Source organism: Saccostrea echinata, unplaced genomic scaffold, assembly GCF_033153115.1.
Source record: "Saccostrea echinata isolate AGI-Se365-2 ecotype Australia unplaced genomic scaffold, CSIRO_AGI_Sech_v1 ptg000054l, whole genome shotgun sequence".
In the NCBI taxonomy this organism is placed as follows: domain Eukaryota; kingdom Metazoa; phylum Mollusca; class Bivalvia; order Ostreida; family Ostreidae; genus Saccostrea; species Saccostrea echinata.
In genome coordinates, this window is record NW_026889803.1 from 64,297,501 (window position 1) to 64,315,151 (window position 17,651).

The 17,651-nt window shown below is 35.3% G+C and overlaps 2 protein-coding genes across 3 annotated transcripts in view; one reads left to right on the forward strand and one right to left on the reverse strand.

Moving 5' to 3' along the window:
- The window catches only part of LOC133205349 (NEDD8-activating enzyme E1 regulatory subunit-like), an 18,984-nt gene extending 16,099 nt beyond the window's left edge, over window positions 1-2,885 (forward strand). For both annotated transcript variants that reach the window (XM_061341143.1, XM_061341144.1), the window contains 3 exons: window positions 1,561-1,703; window positions 2,047-2,117; window positions 2,505-2,885. In XM_061341143.1, coding sequence (XP_061197127.1) covers window positions 1,561-1,703; window positions 2,047-2,117; window positions 2,505-2,664 — 374 coding nt within the window. In that variant the 3' untranslated portion in view covers window positions 2,665-2,885. The remainder of the gene's footprint in view (window positions 1-1,560; window positions 1,704-2,046; window positions 2,118-2,504) is intronic.
- A 34-nt stretch (window positions 2,886-2,919) lies between these two features.
- Window positions 2,920-10,498, reverse strand: LOC133205096 (lysosomal acid lipase/cholesteryl ester hydrolase-like). Its single transcript, XM_061340838.1, has 8 exons — window positions 10,394-10,498; window positions 9,544-9,655; window positions 7,794-7,992; window positions 6,637-6,877; window positions 6,304-6,459; window positions 5,481-5,552; window positions 5,256-5,324; window positions 2,920-3,147 (listed from the first exon to the last, which is right to left on the reverse strand). The coding sequence occupies exons 1-8, from the start codon at window positions 10,481-10,483 to the stop codon at window positions 2,920-2,922; spliced, it is 1,167 nt and encodes a 388-aa protein (XP_061196822.1). The 5' UTR covers window positions 10,484-10,498.
- Window positions 10,499-17,651: the final 7,153 nt, after the last annotated feature.

The window sequence follows — 17,651 nt, forward strand, 5'->3', positions numbered from 1 at the left end:
GGAAAGAGTCATATTCACCCATCATCTCAATAACTTCAATAGTCTTCTTTTCCTTGGAAAGTTTGTATGCCCTTTGGAGGATAACAGGATCTGTCCTTATGTAGTTTTCTTCTTTTTCTTTTGAATTTCCATGAGGAATGATGGTCTCTTTGAACTTCCCACAGTGATCAACAATAGCATAATTAATTTTCTCCCGAAATTTGTGAGGAACTTGGTCAAAACATGTAACCCTTTTCTTGAATGTGTGATTTCCGTTGTGTTTTGTGTAGTAGCCATGAATTTGAATCAAATTTTCTTTTGTCAGTTGAATTTCAAGAGGTTCCCAAATCTTGGAATATTGTCCAAGTGTCTTTGTCCATTTCTCCATACAGAAAACTCCTATTTTTTAGTGAGATTCCCTTTAATGTGTTTTGGTTTGTCATCATGAAGTAAATTTTTACAGTTTTTCCAGTCTGTGAGTCCCAGATGCCACAGTCATATACAAAGGCTGATCTTAAGCTGTTCTGGCATTGTAGATGACACAATATGAATTTGTTTTGTCTCCCATTGGAATTGTCTGCAGTGGATGTCCAGTAGTTGATCGGGATAAGAAAATATCCAGGTGAAGGTAGTTGTTCACACACTGAAATATCTTTGGATGTGCCACAAGTGGATGCTGCCATCAAATGCTCGGAGTGCTCCTCTAAAGAATCCGAGTCATCATCAGATGATAGTGGCATAGTCCTCATGTTGAATTTCATCTTCTTTTTGGATGGTGGCTGGAGTTTGTGTGGGCTTTCTTCATTGGAAGAGATACTAGTCTCTGATGACAACATCTCAATTTCTGATAATGGTGGATTTCTAGGAGGTTTACTTGCTGATCTGTTCTTCTTGGTGATCTTCCTCTTTCTGGGTACATGTGTCTCTTCAGGGAGTTCACTATCTGTGTTCCATTGTTGGCATTCTTCAGTGTCTGATAGCCTCTCAAACCAAATTGGATAACTGAATATCTGGATATCGTTCTCCACACAATGAATTGGGGACATTGGCCTTGGTTTTTTAGCTCACCTGAGCCGAAGGCTCAAGTGAGCTTTTCTGATCACTTTTTGTCCGTCGTCCGTCTGTCCGTCCGTCCGTCTGTCTGTCTGTAAACTTTTCACATTTTCGACTTCTTCTCAAGAACCACTGGGCCAAATTCAACCAAACTTGCCACAAAGTATCCTTGGGTGAAGGGGATTCAAGTTTGTTCAAATGAAGGGCCACGCCCTCTTTCAAGGGGAGATAATTAGGAATTAGTGAAAAAATAATGGCATCATTTAAAAATCTTCTTCTCAAGAACCACTGGGCCAGGAAAGATGAAACTTATGTGGAAACATCCTCAGGTAGTGTAGATTCAAGTTTGCTCAAATCATGACCCCTGGGGGTAGGGAGGGGCCACAATGGGGGATCGAAGTTTTACATAGAAATATATAGGAAAATATCTGGATATATTGTCCCAACTCTTCAGTGCAAGGTGTACCCATCTGGTTATTAGGGTTTTGACATACTTTTTACAGGCTGTATATTTTACACATTTGACAGGTTCCCACCTTGAGGATGAGGATGGAGAAAGTGAGCTGATTTTTTACCCCATTTTGAGGGGGGTGAATAGATTTTACGAGGAGTACAATAGATATCCGGGGGAAGACAATGATCAAGTGGAACCTGATGTTCAGCTTCTCAAGGTCAGTACTGGATATTACCATTGATAGAACAATTTCAGCTTCTCAAGGTCAGATCTGGATACTACCATTGATAGAACAATTTAAACTTCTCAAGGTCAGTACTGGATATTACCATTGATAGAACATTTAAACTTCTCAAGAATCTTTCAACTTTTGCTTAACTTTATGGTCACAGAATAAAAGAACAATGTATATCCAGCACATAAATTAGTAAATGTAGGTTTTTATTCATGAGAACCCTAATTTCAATGCAAGGAATCTCAAATTAAACTTTAAAAGTTATTCCAGAGAACATTATTTAAAGTGATTGGTTCATAAATTTTAATTCCCTGATTATTTTTAGGGAATTATCATCAAATTAATTCATGAATGGGGGTTAACATCCTCTGTGAAGGAGGACTATATCCATGAAATGTGAGTATAGCCAAGATTTTACATGTCCAGTAAACGCGCTTATAATGAAGTACAGGGACAGACAATTTTGCTTCGTTTATATAGCCTTAATTCATTATATATTTGTTAAGTGTTTAATATATTCTAAAGTCAGTGGGAATGAAAATCACTTTGCAATAAGCATCAATTCAATATAAGCATGTTTTACTGTACTTACTAATGATCTAAAATGTGTTTAAGTATTCCTGGACAAATTTGTATAAACTTTACAAGTTCAAGCTATCATTTAGTGCTTAGAGCTACAGAACAAATATTGCATGTTTACATGTAGCAGGGAGTTTTTAAAATGCTTTATTTTTACAAAGTTGCTGTGATGAAGTTTTTATAGTTTGATTTGTTCTGTTTTAGATGTCGTTATGGGGCCTCAGAACTCCACACTGTGGCTTCAGTCATTGGTGGGTGTGCTGCTCAGGAAGTGATAAAGATAATCACAGGACAATTTATCCCCCTAGACAATACCTTTATTTATAATGCTGTCAAACAGACTTCTATATCAGTAACATTGTAACACAGAAACTAGTCACCAGCTGTCAGACATGTGTTTTTGTATATGCCTAATTTTACCTCAACTTAACACTTAAAAATAAGTGCTGTAGAGTTTTTGCCAGAGGAATTTTAATTTTCATGTGCAATGAAATTGCTCCATTATGTATGTGATTTAAAGAAAAAAATGTAAACAACTTAATTTGTATCAGTAGTACCTCTTGCTGTTCATATGAACACACGAATAAAAAAACAAGTCTTTTTTTGTTTTAATTTTACTTTATGAAAATTTTGACATTAACTTGTCTCTATAAAGAAGTTGATGAGCCTCCTTTCCAATTATGAAGTCTACATGATCCCAGTCAGGAAACTCCTTCTGATGAACAATGTTTGGTAAATTATTGAGGAGATATTGTACATCAGTCCTGTCAGCTAGGAAGTCATTATCCCCATAGTACATAGCTACTGGTACTGTCATATTCTGGGGGTAGTACTGAGGGGGTGTGGTCTGGAATACAATTAGTCACATATTGTGATTTTTTTTTAAGTCGATCAGATAGAATTTGAAAAACAGGAATTCTGTTTTACAAATCCAGGAAAGTTTTGTCATGGAAAAAACATTTTTGAGTTTTGCTATTTTTTAGGTCACCTGAGTCACTCAGATGACCTATTGCTATATGTTTTCTTCCATCATCTTCTGTCGTGCATCATCCGTCGTGCCTCATTATTTGAACATTTTCAGCTTCTCTGGAACCACTGTACTAATTTCAATCAATTTTGGCATAGAATTATGAGTGAAGAGGAACAAAATTTGTGAATTTCAGGGTCCCTGCCCCCCTTGGGCCTTAGAGGTGGGGAAAAAACCATCAAAAGTAGTGCTATCTTGAAAAATCCTCTTCTTTGCTTCTGGACATCAAGCTGTCAAATTGTTGGTATGATTGTAATAAGCATTGAGCCCTCTATCAAAATTGTAATGATCATATAGTGAAAATGCATAAATTCTTTAAAAATGTTCTTTCTCCCAGGTATATGAAGCAGATAAACTAAGTGCATGTTTATGATGATCAAAGGTGCCTTTTCATAAAATTGTAAAATTTGTGGCCTCAGGGTAAGGTGTTCTACAGAAAGGGGGGGGGGGGCTCTTTTGATTATACATGTTTAGTGAAAGTGCATTATTTCTTTGTAAATCTTCTTTTCTGCTCCTGTGTATTAAGCAAACAAACCAAGTATAAAGTTACACATGTATGATGAGCAAGGGTGCTCTTCCAAAATTGTGAATTTCATGACCCCAAGGTCAGGGGTTTTTGTTGTAAGGAGGGGCTCCTAGGTATTAAGCAGATAAACTAAGTGCAAGGGTTATGATGACCAAGAGTGCCTCTTCCACTTCCAAAATTTTGAAATTTGTAGCCCCAGAGTCAGGGGTTCAGGTGTGGAAGGGGGGGGGGGGTCTGTAGAATATTCATTTGCATTAATTATTTGAAAATCTTCTTTTCTGCCCCTAGGTATTTAGTAGATAAAATTAGTGCATGGTTATGATGTTTAAAAGTGCCTCTTCCAAAATTGTAAAATTTGTGGCCCCAGGGCCTCTGTGCGAGGGGGGGGGGGGGTGTCCTTTGTTATTATAGTGGAAGTGAACTATTTGTTTGAAAATCTTCTCAGATACTGGGTATTAATGGGGCCTGGACACAGATTTGAAGTTAATATTTTCGCAAATTTTCTGTATAATATCATGACTTATATGTTGCTACAGCATTTCACACGGAATATAAGAACAGAGTACATAAGTTGTAATAAGCAAGGGTATTTTTATCAAATTTATGAAATACTTCACCACTTGGTCAATTTATTAATTTGTCTTCTACTAAAACAGTTATTACCTTTACTATTCATCTATGATAATTAATCACTATATTAAAATATTGTAATTGAAAGGGTAATTGAATAACAGAATGATACAAGAATTTTTATAATACAGTATTTAATACAAAAAGTAGTTTCATAGTTTATAATGGTCAGGTAAACTTGTAAATAATAGATAGCTAAAAGTGGAACAAAAATATATTATCTTTGTACATTAAATGTTCTTCAAAGACTAAGGGAGGACAATGTGAGAGGAAATGTTATTATTTTAATTTAGTCCTTATGGGGATGGTACGGAAGCCCATTTAGGACCTATCGAAAAATATTTTTGAATACGATATAAAGAATTGTCGAATTTGTTATACCGAATTTAATTCGTAAAACAATTTCTTTGAATTCGTTATAACGAATTTTATCTGTTATAACAAAGTGGAATTCGTTGTAACGGGCTTCCGTACGATGGTGACAAATGGGGGGGGGGGGATGCATATAATAGATCAACTTTTCGATTTGCTGAGCACTAAATTAATCATTTTGCTGATACCTGACCATCCTATTTCTCTTCCTTTTTTATCAGCTTATTTTGTTTTATTTTGTATTCAGTCTATGAATCCTTAACAGTGTTACTTTATACTCAGGTGACTTTCAAGGCCCCTGGGCCTCTTGTTTATACATGTATTTTCATTTGTCTAATGTTTTGCGTAAAATGTCGTTTAAAAATACCCTTTTTTATTGACAGTTAACTGTTAAAGTCACCTGATTGTAGCGTTTGAGATTCCCATCTGGTCCATAATCAAATTTCTGAAACTTGTCAGCCTCCATTTCCTTAAAGTAAAAGAAAAGGTAGAAAAATGGTTTTATTAAATAAGATTTTTCAACTGTTCAATGCACTTAGTATCAGTTTTCTCAATGTAATAAACAATTATGATCTATCTGGAACAACTTATTCTCATTAAGATCGTATACTAGGGAGTTTCCTACTTGGAAGTAATGGATGATATCTTTGGCTGAGGATCCTTCATTTGAATGAGATGTGTAGACTGGCACTCTTGTCTGCAAAGGATTTGTAAATGGAAATTGATATACATCTTCTTTTTTGGGGGGAGGGGGGGTATTAGATGTACATGAAACTGTATGTAAAAAGTATATACTGTACTTGCATGTATTGACAACTAGCTATTTATTCTTTATCCAAAGTTGATATTAAAGCAACTTTTAAAAGACTTTGTTGTCTTGGACTACATGAGTGGTCCTGTTACACTGTTGTAACAATGATAACTGAGAAGTCCTATCTATTCAAGAATCCTCAATATCAGGGTGGCAAATTTGAAGTTTTTTTTAATGGGGGGAGGGGTTGTGGGGTTGTTGACCTGTTAGCCCTCTACATGTACCTCAATACTACCACTGCATATTACAGTTCCCTAGCTCCGGTAAAAATATAGTATACAATTTTAAGTACATGTGATTTTGTGTCACAGTGATCTATATAAATGTTCTGTGAGCTTGTGCACTGGCGGATTTGGGGGGGTGCCCCCCCCCTTCATGGCCAAAAGTATACATAAGATTAAAAAGTAATTTTTTGGTGATAATTATACCTAAAATATAGCAAAAAATAAGTCAAAAAACTCCCAAAACCTGAGAGCTTCCAAGGACTTCGCCCCTTGAGCCCCCACTCCAACCCCCAACTTGCTGCCCCTCCTTTTTTCAGGAATCCTTGATCCGCCACTATTGTGTACAAATATCATCTTTATCTTGTCACGAAGCTGCCTGATTGAGTGACATTACTGAGGTAGGTATAGCATACCATGTTAAGATTTCGCGTGTCCCAGCCCATGATAATGGAGGACAGTCCGTTACAGATATACTCTGTAGGGAGAGTTGTACAGAACACGTCGGCGTACCACTTGGTCAGGGTAGAATTTTGATCGAACGATTTCTTACCGAGCACCAGTTCAGCACCCTGTTGATCATAAAAGGAATGCTAGACAAACATTATTACATGTGTATATCTATTTGCAGTTTCAAAAACTACATAATGTATTTATAACTAAGTTGATAGCAATATAGTAAAGATCGTTGAATTTTTTTTATTTCATGTTGACACATTATAAGAATTCAAGCTACACATATTGGATACCTTTTCCGTAAGCAGAGGCTTTAGAAAACCCAGAAAACCTCCCACGTGCGTGACCTTGGCTATGGGGGCCATAGATATGAACAGCTTGATCTTGGAGGCTAAATCTTTGTCCACGCTGAATTGTGCATTAGCTATTAGAGTTCCCTGTGAGTGACCTATATAGTATATAGTATCAGCCTTGGTAACGTTAAGAACGTGATGTATTACAGCGGGAAGATCGTACTCCGCCATCTCCTGCCAGCTGAAACATAAATACTTGATGTAAGCAAACTTCGATTTTCCAGTGAGCAAGGCATGAATATCCACATCGTGTTTCGGGTACGGTTTATAAAATATGTATAATGAAAAAGTACTACAAATTAACGATTAGAAAAAGAAGAATAAACAAATGCTTTAGGTTATTAAAAAGCATCTGAAACCCATCAAGTACAAGGGCCTAGGACTTCTGCCTACACCCTCAAGGACTTTGCTCAGGACTCCTAGTGCTTAGGACCCCCCCCCCCCCCTTGACCCCAGCTGTGCGCCTGTTTTTCATTGACTTAATTCAATGTTAATTTCTTAAGGTCAGACGACAGGTTCCTCGAATATATATATTTTTTCCAAGAATTTGCCATTGAAGTATTGTTAGTTAAACAAGTTTCCTCACAAAAAGTTGAGGTACCTTACCATGCATTTGGGCAAGATACAGTGATATTTCTTATATAATTTCTTTTTGGTAATCTTTTGAATTGCCAAAGACACAATTTTTAGGGACTTACTGTTTTAAAACATATCGGAAACAATTTAGAAATCACAAGAAAATGACCAAAAAAAAAAAAAAGAATTTTTTTTTTTGATATGTAACCAAGATATACAAAACATATATTTGAGGAACGTGTCGTCTGACCTTAAGAAAAAAAGTGATTATCTCAACAGTTGTAGATAAAATAAGTACGGGTTCAAAGTAGTTAGTAAAACACTTTAGTGATGCTTTTCTTTCTTTTTTTAAAAGTAATTGTACACTTAATTAATCCAGGTGAGGAGGTCCGCATTGGTAGAGGAGCAAAAACATTGAATCTGGTTGAAAACAAAAATCAATACAGGAGTCCATGAATTTGGACTTCACAAGACCAATTACAAAATAAAAAAAGATCCTTAAATGCGCTGTACTAGTCTACCTCCAATCCCAGAATTCCTCTTGAGATGGGTTGTACTTCTTGTGTGTCATTGAGTAAAGATTCCCCCTGCTGTTGGGGAGCCATACGTCATAACCCGCGTCTGCAAAAAGGAACCCCAGGCTGTTGTTGACCATGTTGCTCAGAAAACAGTCCGAACCCCCGGTCAGTCCGTGCTGTACTACCACCACGCCCTTTGTTGCTTGAAATACAATCGTCTTTAATAATTTCTAGTCCATTGTTGGACAATCCTTGTCCCTCGATTCCTATGACATTTCTTTTACCCCTTCCCAATCCACCTTTTCCCAGATCACCGAATCATTCGGATGACCTGCTTTGCGTCTTCGTTGGTCGTCATTCGTCGTTATTTTAAATTTTTCAGTTTAACCGTTAATAACTTTTTATTGACTGGGACTTCTTCAAATGTCCTGAACCAATAAATGTATTAAAATGTGGTAGAAAACAAATTTATAAACGATAACGGTATAATTATACTTTGAAATATGTGACTGCGGGGAAAGGGGTTAAACCTTAAAACACTCTCTTTTTTACAATCTGTTCTCATGATATATGCTGAACAATGACCTTTGTTCTAATTTTGTATAATTCATGCCGTCACCAGGTCAACGGAAAGGGGTATTTGGGGAGGGTTTTTGAGGGGTGCCCTCCCCTGAGTCATGAAGATTTTTAAATAACCTTAAATGTACCTTTTAGATTGGTTCTTGTGCATTCTGGAAGTCATTTTTAGTTTTGAATAAACTAATTTAGCAGCATTACATTAACCAAAATTAAAAATTCATTCGGTCCAAAATGATGGTTTCGGGGGTTGGAAGGGGTGAGGATTAAAGGGGGTGCAATCGTACCCAACGCACTTAGCTTTCCGTTAGGATTCATGCCTCAGAAAGAGCCATAAGGTTAAAAATGCAAGAGGTCGTTTTCCTTAAACCTAGCAATTAAATTGTGTATCAAGTATATGGAGTCATTCTATATGAAAAAGTGTGTTAGATCTACCTATTAAAATCTTTTTTTTTTTCGAAAAACGATCTTTTCGAATAACTGATAGAGACTAGGACAGGCCCGTAGCAACGGTTTCAAAAGTGTGTGTGTGTTGTGGGGGTGGGGGGTGGGGGTGGCAACTTTCCAAAAATCTGACAAGCAAAAAAAAAAAACCTAAACTAACCTAACGGGGGGGGGGGGGGGACTTCCCAAAATAATCTGACAAGCAAAAAATAGATAGATAAATAAACCTAATTACCTGTCCAATTGCTGGATTTTTTCAGTGCTCAACATTACGGCAACAAAAAGTGTGTGTGTATGTGGGGGGGGGGGAGCAATCAGCATCTTAAGGAAAATTTACTATAGCAAAATTCTATACTCAAAAAAGGGGGCGCCCCCTGCCCCCCCCCCCCCCCGCATTTTACGTGCCTGTAAAAAGGTCGTATTATCGATAATTTGTAATGAATATTAGAAAATATGATTAGGAAAAAAGTGCATCGATCACCAGATTTAAAAAACAAGAGGCCCATGGGCCACAAAGTTCACATGAGTCACTTTGGGCCCAGCGAATTTTTTTTTTAAAAATCCTCTTAAATTTCATTAATATGTGGAGTAAAGTCTAGACCTAAAGGAGTTAAGATTTATCCAAAGTTTAAATTAACACAATCGTGATAGAAACCGGAATCGTGTGGTTCAGTTTCACATTGACTGTCACTTTTTCCTTTAATCGAGTTGCTTGACAGGTAAGTATGTATACCTTTTTTCCTGAAGCGACCATGGGGAATCCGCTGTATATTCAAAATAAATCCATCTCGTGTGTCCACATAGTGGTTTTCTGCTGGAAAGCCGTTGTATGCAAGAAGGCCAGTCTAATTTTAGAATAATAAATAATAGAGATAATAATTGGTAAGTAACAACATCAAACATAGATAAGAGAACAAACAAACAAATGATAGAGAGCAAGAGATCCAAAAAGTTTAAGACAGCAATCGTATAAAAAAAGCAACGCATCTCCCAATTAAATGAGGAGTTGATCCTACATCGTGGGTTCGAATCCCACTGCGGAACGTGGATTTCCGTCCTTCGGATGACACCGTATTTAAACCGAGGTCCCTTAATTGTCGCAGTAGGAGCTGGCACGAAAAATATCCCTCACTGCTCAAAGGCCTTTAGTGCCGAGCATAGGTCTAAATTTGTAGCCCCTTCACCGGAAATGGTGTCTCAATATGAGTGAAAAAATCTCGAAGGGACGTTAAACAATCAAGCAAAATGTAATGGTTATATTTATCCTGTGATGAGATTGTCTCTAAACATTTAAATATAGCTACATCATCTCTGACTACACAGCACGACCTTTCAATTATTTACAGATGAATTTTAACTTAGTATGTTAGAATTGGTCATCTCTGACACTGTTCACCTTAATTTAGAATATTTCAAAAAAAATATCTGTTAAACCAAGATGAGTTCATAGTAACCCAGCCATATATCTTCTTATGTATTAACTTTGCATACTAGTTAATATGGATTTTTAGCAGTTAAACACTGTCCTTAATTCTTATCATACATATTAGTTTTTTTTCTCTACAAAGGGTTATGTAACTTACAGCATTCAAGTAAACCTCGGGATCATCGCATCGGCTTTTGTCGGCAAAGTGAACAATTTGAAAGGCTACGAGAATTAATATCCGGGACATTTTGTAGCTGTTACTGGCAGACCACTCTCTAGGCTTATCTTATCTTCAATTATTCTTAGAAAATTGTTCAAATATGGACTGTTTACTTCTCAAACTGAGGCGCATATTCAGAAATGTTAAAAAGCTAGTGACTTTTAAAAGTGGTGAAACCCCCCCCCCCTCCTCATTTGGTTCAATCTTTCAGATTTTAGAATGTCCCCACTACATAACCAACAAAGGAAGGAGCGATTAGGTCGTGACGCAAACTCAAGCAATATTTGTTTTAGTTATGAATTCTGTATCATTTATCATCCTGATAAGCTCTTCTGACACAGACAGACAAAATAAGTGTTGTTAGCCTTTCTAATTTATGGAGGGGGGTGTCAAAATGTATATGTTTAGTTTCTCTCTATTTAGAAATAAATACAGTGGAATAAACGGGTCCAGGATGTTTTATAAAAAGGGGTATAAGAATATTATTTGGGGATCATCAAAGAAAAAAATTCTGACATAGAATGCACGTTGGACGCAATTTGCACACACGTGTTTTTCACTAATTTTCAATTGCTAATGAGTACATAACTAATAAGTTCTGTACTTATTAACAATTGAAAATTGTAAATTAGTGAAAGACACACGCTGTATAAATGTCAGACTGAAGGGAAAAAAAAATAAAATTCAAATTTTCTTCTTGCACTTAACTTCAAAAGAACTAATGATTTACGAGGTTCTTACACTAGGAAATGCTATTTAAAGATGTTTTGTATGAAACTGTTTTACAATTTATATATGCACAATATTGTTTTAATTTTATGTTAACATCATCCTTACCGCAACGATTCAAATGAAAATTTCTATCACTCACTCACGGTACTCGTGAATGCCTGCTTGAAGTGAATGTCGTACCAGTCGCTGATAAATTTAACAACCCCACACTGCACCATATTTCCATTCATGGAAAGAAAACTGAATCAGATATCTGACAAAGTCATTAGGACTCTGCTAAATCAGTCACAGCAAAACGACAAATGATCTTGATTCAGTACTGATTAGAATAAAATGTAGCGCATAAGGAAGGTAATAATAAAAAAAAATCACTTATATGTGTTAGAATGACTAATATTTAAAGATTGACCTTACAAAGAGAAAAAAATATATGACTATATATTAATTAATATTATATATTAATATATGATATATTAATTAATAGATGTTTCAATCATTGTGTCATGATAGATACACTGTATATACATACAGACAGACAAATGGATATATTTACATTTCCAAATATTTTTTCTTACGATTCTTTGCAAATTGGAATGCTGTTCATTTTCTCATGAACTACCATGGATGAGCATGAATATCTCAATTGTTACGTCATAATACCGTACTTGACGTCAAAACTATAGTGCAAACTGTTTAACCCTTTTGCTGCCGTACATATTTCCAGTTCAAATTACGTACAGTGCCGTGGCAGTTTTCTATTACGTTGAATCTATGATGTAACGTAACTGTGACGTCACAAACAATGTAGGTAACTTAGGTATAAATGGTTTTTCGCCTCTACAAAAAATCGATCAAATAGAGACGTTATAAAAGAACAAATTCTACAAGCCTCTCCGAAAAAAAAAATACATTTACAGAACACAAAATTTATGCTCAAATAATATTTTTGTAGATTAGGTAGGGGGTTACATTTTTTAAATAAGAACAATATGTAACGCCAAGTACCCGTGGATCAAGTATATACTGCATAAAATAATGATCGCAACACGAGTAAAGTTAAAAATATACAAATGCAGTGTAATTGAAACACAATGATTCATAAATAACTACTTACAAATTTTAGGGATCTACATGTACCAGTGAAAGTGTTCTTAAACATGGAAATTCTATCGGACTTGATAAAGGTTAATTTCGGTTCGTACACCTTATACATATTTTTGAACGTAGACCTTACATATTATCACATGCACCAGGCCCGTAGCAATAGTTTTAAAGTCAGGGGGAGGGGAATCTTCACAAAAAATCTGACAAGCCCCCCCCCCCAAAAAATATTGTTCCGAACGCAAAAATCCTACTTCGTATGTGTGTGTGTGGGGGGGGGGGGGGGTCTTACTTTTCTGGTTCACATTGAAAAAAACATTGAACTCGCCAGTGCTTGACCTTACAGCAAAAAAAGTATGTGGGAGCAGTATCAAATAAAGATTTAATATTAAAAAATTTTACTCAGAAAAAAGTGGGGGTGCCCCCCCCCCCACGCGCGTTATACGGACCTGTGCACACACACACCTTTCCCACAACCACTTGTATTGTTTTAAATTATTATTATTTTATATTTGTTCAAACGTTTATATGTTGATCTTTTCCTGTCACATTTTGTAATCGTGTTATAAATAATAACCTGGAATACACCGACTAAGACGTACGTTACTTCCAATAGTAATTTTTCTTCGTCCTTACCATCCTTGAACGGCAACTCGGATGCAATCTGTGGATTGTTTGAGTCAATCAAATGAAAAGACTTTGATTTATTAAAACTTATTTTGTCCTTTATTGTGATTTTATTACAACATTTTTCTACAGTGTTTATGACTTGAATCACAGGCATTTGTTTTTCTGTAATAATTTTTTGACCCATTGTGTAATAATGTTATTTTTATGCTATGGGTTAAAAAAAATATCATAGAAACAAGTGCCTGTGCTTTGAATTTGGAGCTAGATATATAAACACCTTCAAAGTCCTTAAAAAAAATTAAGAAGCTTTCCATTTGTTAAAACTAAATATTCCGTCAACATGTAACTTACAATGTGCATCTACATGTAAGTAGTAATTGACCTTAAAAAGTATAAAAGTTTTCATATGTTTTTCAAATAGAGTGCACGATCATGCCAAACATTTTGCCGATCGGCATTACTTTATGTGCGATCCTACAACTGAAATAACACGGTAGATAAATAACGGACAAGGTTACTACTGTATATAAGTATATTATGATTTTTTAAAATTACAACGGAGAGGTGATGAACTTTTGAGCAAAGGGAAACGTTAATTGACATATCTAATTCATTAGAAATGCCACGCATAGCTGTTAGAAAATAAAGTAATATATCACTTCTAGTTTAAGTTACGTTGAGAGGAAATCAAGATATTAGGGGCATTTGCCTAGGGGGGGAGGGGGGGACTTGCCCCAATTTCGACCGACAAGATATTTTGCCTACCCTCTGATTGTAAATACCTGCCACAATTCTTGCATTAATTTAATAATCTGACACGAGAATATGCGAAAAAAGTATGACCCAGCTAATCCCCCCCTCGGCAGTTAAAATCAATAATTCGTGCCTAAAAGAAACCTGTATTGGTCATTTGAACAAACAGAATGGATGGAATTAATTGGGTGGGAACATATAAACATGCAGAGGTTCTATGTCACAGTCGTTTCTTCCAGAAATAAGAGCCGTAATTGCTCAATGGACATAAGCAGTCTTCTCAGGCAATTGGCTATGTCATGCACTGACTACATGTATTCCAGAATTGAAGGTTTATCTGTAAAGTTCCTTGTATCTTTGCCGAATTTCTTTGATTATGTGACATGTAATCTGTTGTAAAATGCATTTCTCTGTATAAAATAAACTCCTTGTTATGCTCCTAAAGTTAAACATTTCTCTGTATAAAATAAACTCTTTGTTATGCTCCTGAGGTTAAACTTTTTAAAGTAGGCTTATGTTACATTGTTAAACTGTATACTATATAATGCCGATTTAAGATAAAAAAAAATATTTACAAAAATTACAATATGATATCGCATTACTAGTATTTCCACGATCAAAACACTAAGTTCTTGTAGGTGATGGTAAATTATTCTCGTGTTTAAGATTTGTTCTACCAATGGAACTTTGTTTGCTTGTATCGTTCAGACAAGGATTGAAAATATTGATACAAATCAGAATGCATTGTTTACATTTTCTAAAGATCAAGACAAATGAAACGCCCGTTTAAAATTCCTTTTCTTTCAGATAATTTTTCAGTAATAGAATGGTAAAATGATTGATTGTTTTCTTTAAAAAGAGGCCAAAATGGCGCGAAACTCAGAATGATGACGGAACGTCATAATCAGTTTTACCTGTGACGTAATGAGTTAACAGTAGGCCCAAAATAGGCCCATGGCACTTAACGTAGTTTTTGAAAATAGGCCCAAAATAGGCCCGCGGCACAAAGAATGTTAAAAATGACAGTTGAATGGCGTAATTTGTGGCAACTCATCAGAAAAATAATGTAAATATAAGAAATGAATTTAATTTTTGAAGATTCATGAGGTACATGAACTACAACGCTTCACGCAGGCATATTTATCATGGAGCGCTAACGCGCTTCATGAAATATGCCGGCGTGAAGCGTCGTAGTTCATGTCCTCATGAATCTTCAAAAATTACATTCATTTCATAAGTGACCCCCAGGCCATTTACAGGTGTCTTCATCATATTGAAAAGTATTCAAAAACATTTCGGTGAAAATTGTATGAGTTATCTTGCAACAATAGACGGGCCACAAAATTTCCTTACGGTCAACTCCTTAAATATAAAAATATAAAAAATATTTCTATTGAAATCGGCATTCATAATCCACATTGAACAGGACATGTTGCATGAACAATCCGTGGCACGGATCTTAAAATTCGCCGTTCATTACTATTCATTTCACACTGATTGATACGTGAACATTCACAGAATCTTGGAGACACTACAGAGCAATCAGATGCATACATCCTTGGGTATTTTTGTTTGTTTGTTTGTTGTTTGTTTATTTAAACATCCATTTTCGGCCTTTACATGTAACTATTCCGCTCACCAAATTTCAACTGATTCTGTAATGTACACGCTTTTTTTTGTTAGGTGATTTGTGACCATTTGCCCGTTCAGTCCTACGTTGTTTGAGCGAGTGTCTGTCGTTTCTTTTAAGGACTGGCTGGAGTAAAATCCTCCAGAACCTGTGCACAATCGAGAAATCTGACTTTGTTGCAAATAAAAAAATAAGAAGCACCCCCCCCCCCCCAATTTCACAAGCTTAAATCACCTGTTATTTTGCAAAATCGAGAAACTATTTCTTGCAAACTCCGAAACACAAGAATATCTCCGGAAATCACTGTAGAAAACTTCAAGCTTAAGTTTGAATTTTGTTCTTTTCCATTAATGAAAATGACAAGAATATCTGAATCTGCAGAGGTCGTTGTTTCAAAATGTTTGCCGTCATTCGTGGTGTTGCCATGTAAAATGACTAAATTGTCAAAAATTTAATAGATCTTTTACGCATGCGAAGTATATACATGTATCAAAAATGTCGCAACGCGGAATAAGACTAAACAAAGTTAATGTTCACATATATCGAAATATTGCTACAACTTCTGTTGTTTTTCAATAGTAGCAATACGGAATATTCAAAAACTAGTTTTCTTTGGCCTAACGTGATGAACTCTTAAAGGTTAAGTCCTCCTAGCACAACGAGACCCGTTTACCTGTAGCTGTCCAATAAAACAATAGGAGTGTTCGATATTCGTGAAGTAAGTTATAAGCTTCAAACTGACCATTATGTCAGATAAATATATAATCAGACTCTCCTCGGCGCTAACGCGCCTTGCACCGTCTAACATCTGACATAATGGACAGTTTTCGGCTTATAACCATTACTTACGGTGAAAACTGCTCGAGTTATCGCGTCAAAAAAGTGTTGACGGACAAACGGACATTGATTTCTCTAGCAAATAGGAGTGTTCGACATTGGTTGAGTAAGTTATAAACCTCAAACTGACCATTATGTCAGATATTAGACGGTTGAGGATAGTCTTATATATGACATAATGGACAGTTTATCTATTGTGTATAAAACTCAGTTTTAAAGAAATATTTAAGATATTTTTATCAGACTTCATACACTAATACAAATTTTCATGTTTCATTATTAATGAATCCTTGGCGCGGCATTCTTGTCCTATGGACATATATCTAGTTTTATTTATGACCTCACAACAGAAGAGTTAATTATAATTTTGGCTTATTCTAGGTTCAACTTATAAAATAATGAATGCATAACGTAAACGTTACATATTATATGTCTGAACTGGTGATGTTTTCTGGCCTTGACTTTGTTCTATTGTTAATTATATCAGTGACCTCATTCTAGGACAGGTATTACAGACTAACACTAAAACCTTTTGTTTCTTCTAAAATTCAGATAGTATATGATTTTCGCCATGGAGAATTTCCTTCTCATAGTAAAACGGACGACCTTTTAATTATTTTTTTTTTCAAACAGGCTCAATAAAGATCTATAAAATCAGCAGTAGAACTTTTTAATATAGAAGACAAACGTCATAATAGTTTATAATTCACATCTGGATTTCATTCTTCATTTAAAAGTCCTATGACCTACTTTTGAGGGTTTAAAATTTTTTGTATATGATCTGCATAATATCCATGAAACAAATTGTGTCAGTGTTAATTTTATCAACGAAAACTTTAAATAAAAAGAATACTGTATTTTCTGAGACTGGTTTATTATAAAACAAACATAACAATACAGAAACAGGATAACCCATACTTATTGAAAGACTTAATGCAATCAAACCTGTAGAAATGGAGAAATTTCCCTGATATTCACATACATATCTACAAATTTCCTCCATTCAAAGCAATAAGTAATGAGCAATTTATAATAGGATTTCTTAAATCACGACTGGAATGTGTACGTATTTTCAAGTCTGCCTGATTTATGATGAGACTCCATATAAAATATGTGCACGTCAAAAGTTTACATTACATATTTCGGGACCGGAATATAAACAACAGAACATTCAAACACTTGAACAATGAATTCAAAAAGAATCTCTTACTAACAGTGTTCTATATACAGAAGCTTTCAAACTTAAAAAAATAAGCGATGGATGTCTATATATTCAATGCATAACAATTATATATAAATAAAAATTCAAAAACAAAACAACAGACAGAACCAGAAGTCTCTGATGAGACTGTAGCTCTACTGGTTGTATTTATAAAGGAAGATAATAGTAGCACTTGGGCTTGAAACTTTGCAACAGCAATAAATAGAATAATGATCCTTGGTTTAGTCTCTTTTTGGCAAGATTTATTATTATATCAGACTAAAACTGTAGGAGGAGTAGCCTTTTAAAAC

What these genes read in the sequence shown, in the direction of transcription:
- LOC133205096 (XM_061340838.1), bottom strand. Translation starts at nt 10,483, where the DNA reads ATGTCCCGGATATTAATTCTCGTAGCCTTTCAAATTGTTCACTTTGCC. An exon ending in CCGAGGTTTACTTGAATGCT is followed by an intron (nt 9,656 to 10,393) that starts GTAAGTTACATA and finishes TTCTAAAATTAG; the next exon opens with ACTGGCCTTCTTGCATACAA. An exon ending in ATCTCAAACGCTACAATCAG is followed by an intron (nt 3,148 to 5,255) that starts GTGACTTTAACA and finishes ATTGTATTCCAG; the next exon opens with ACCACACCCCCTCAGTACTA.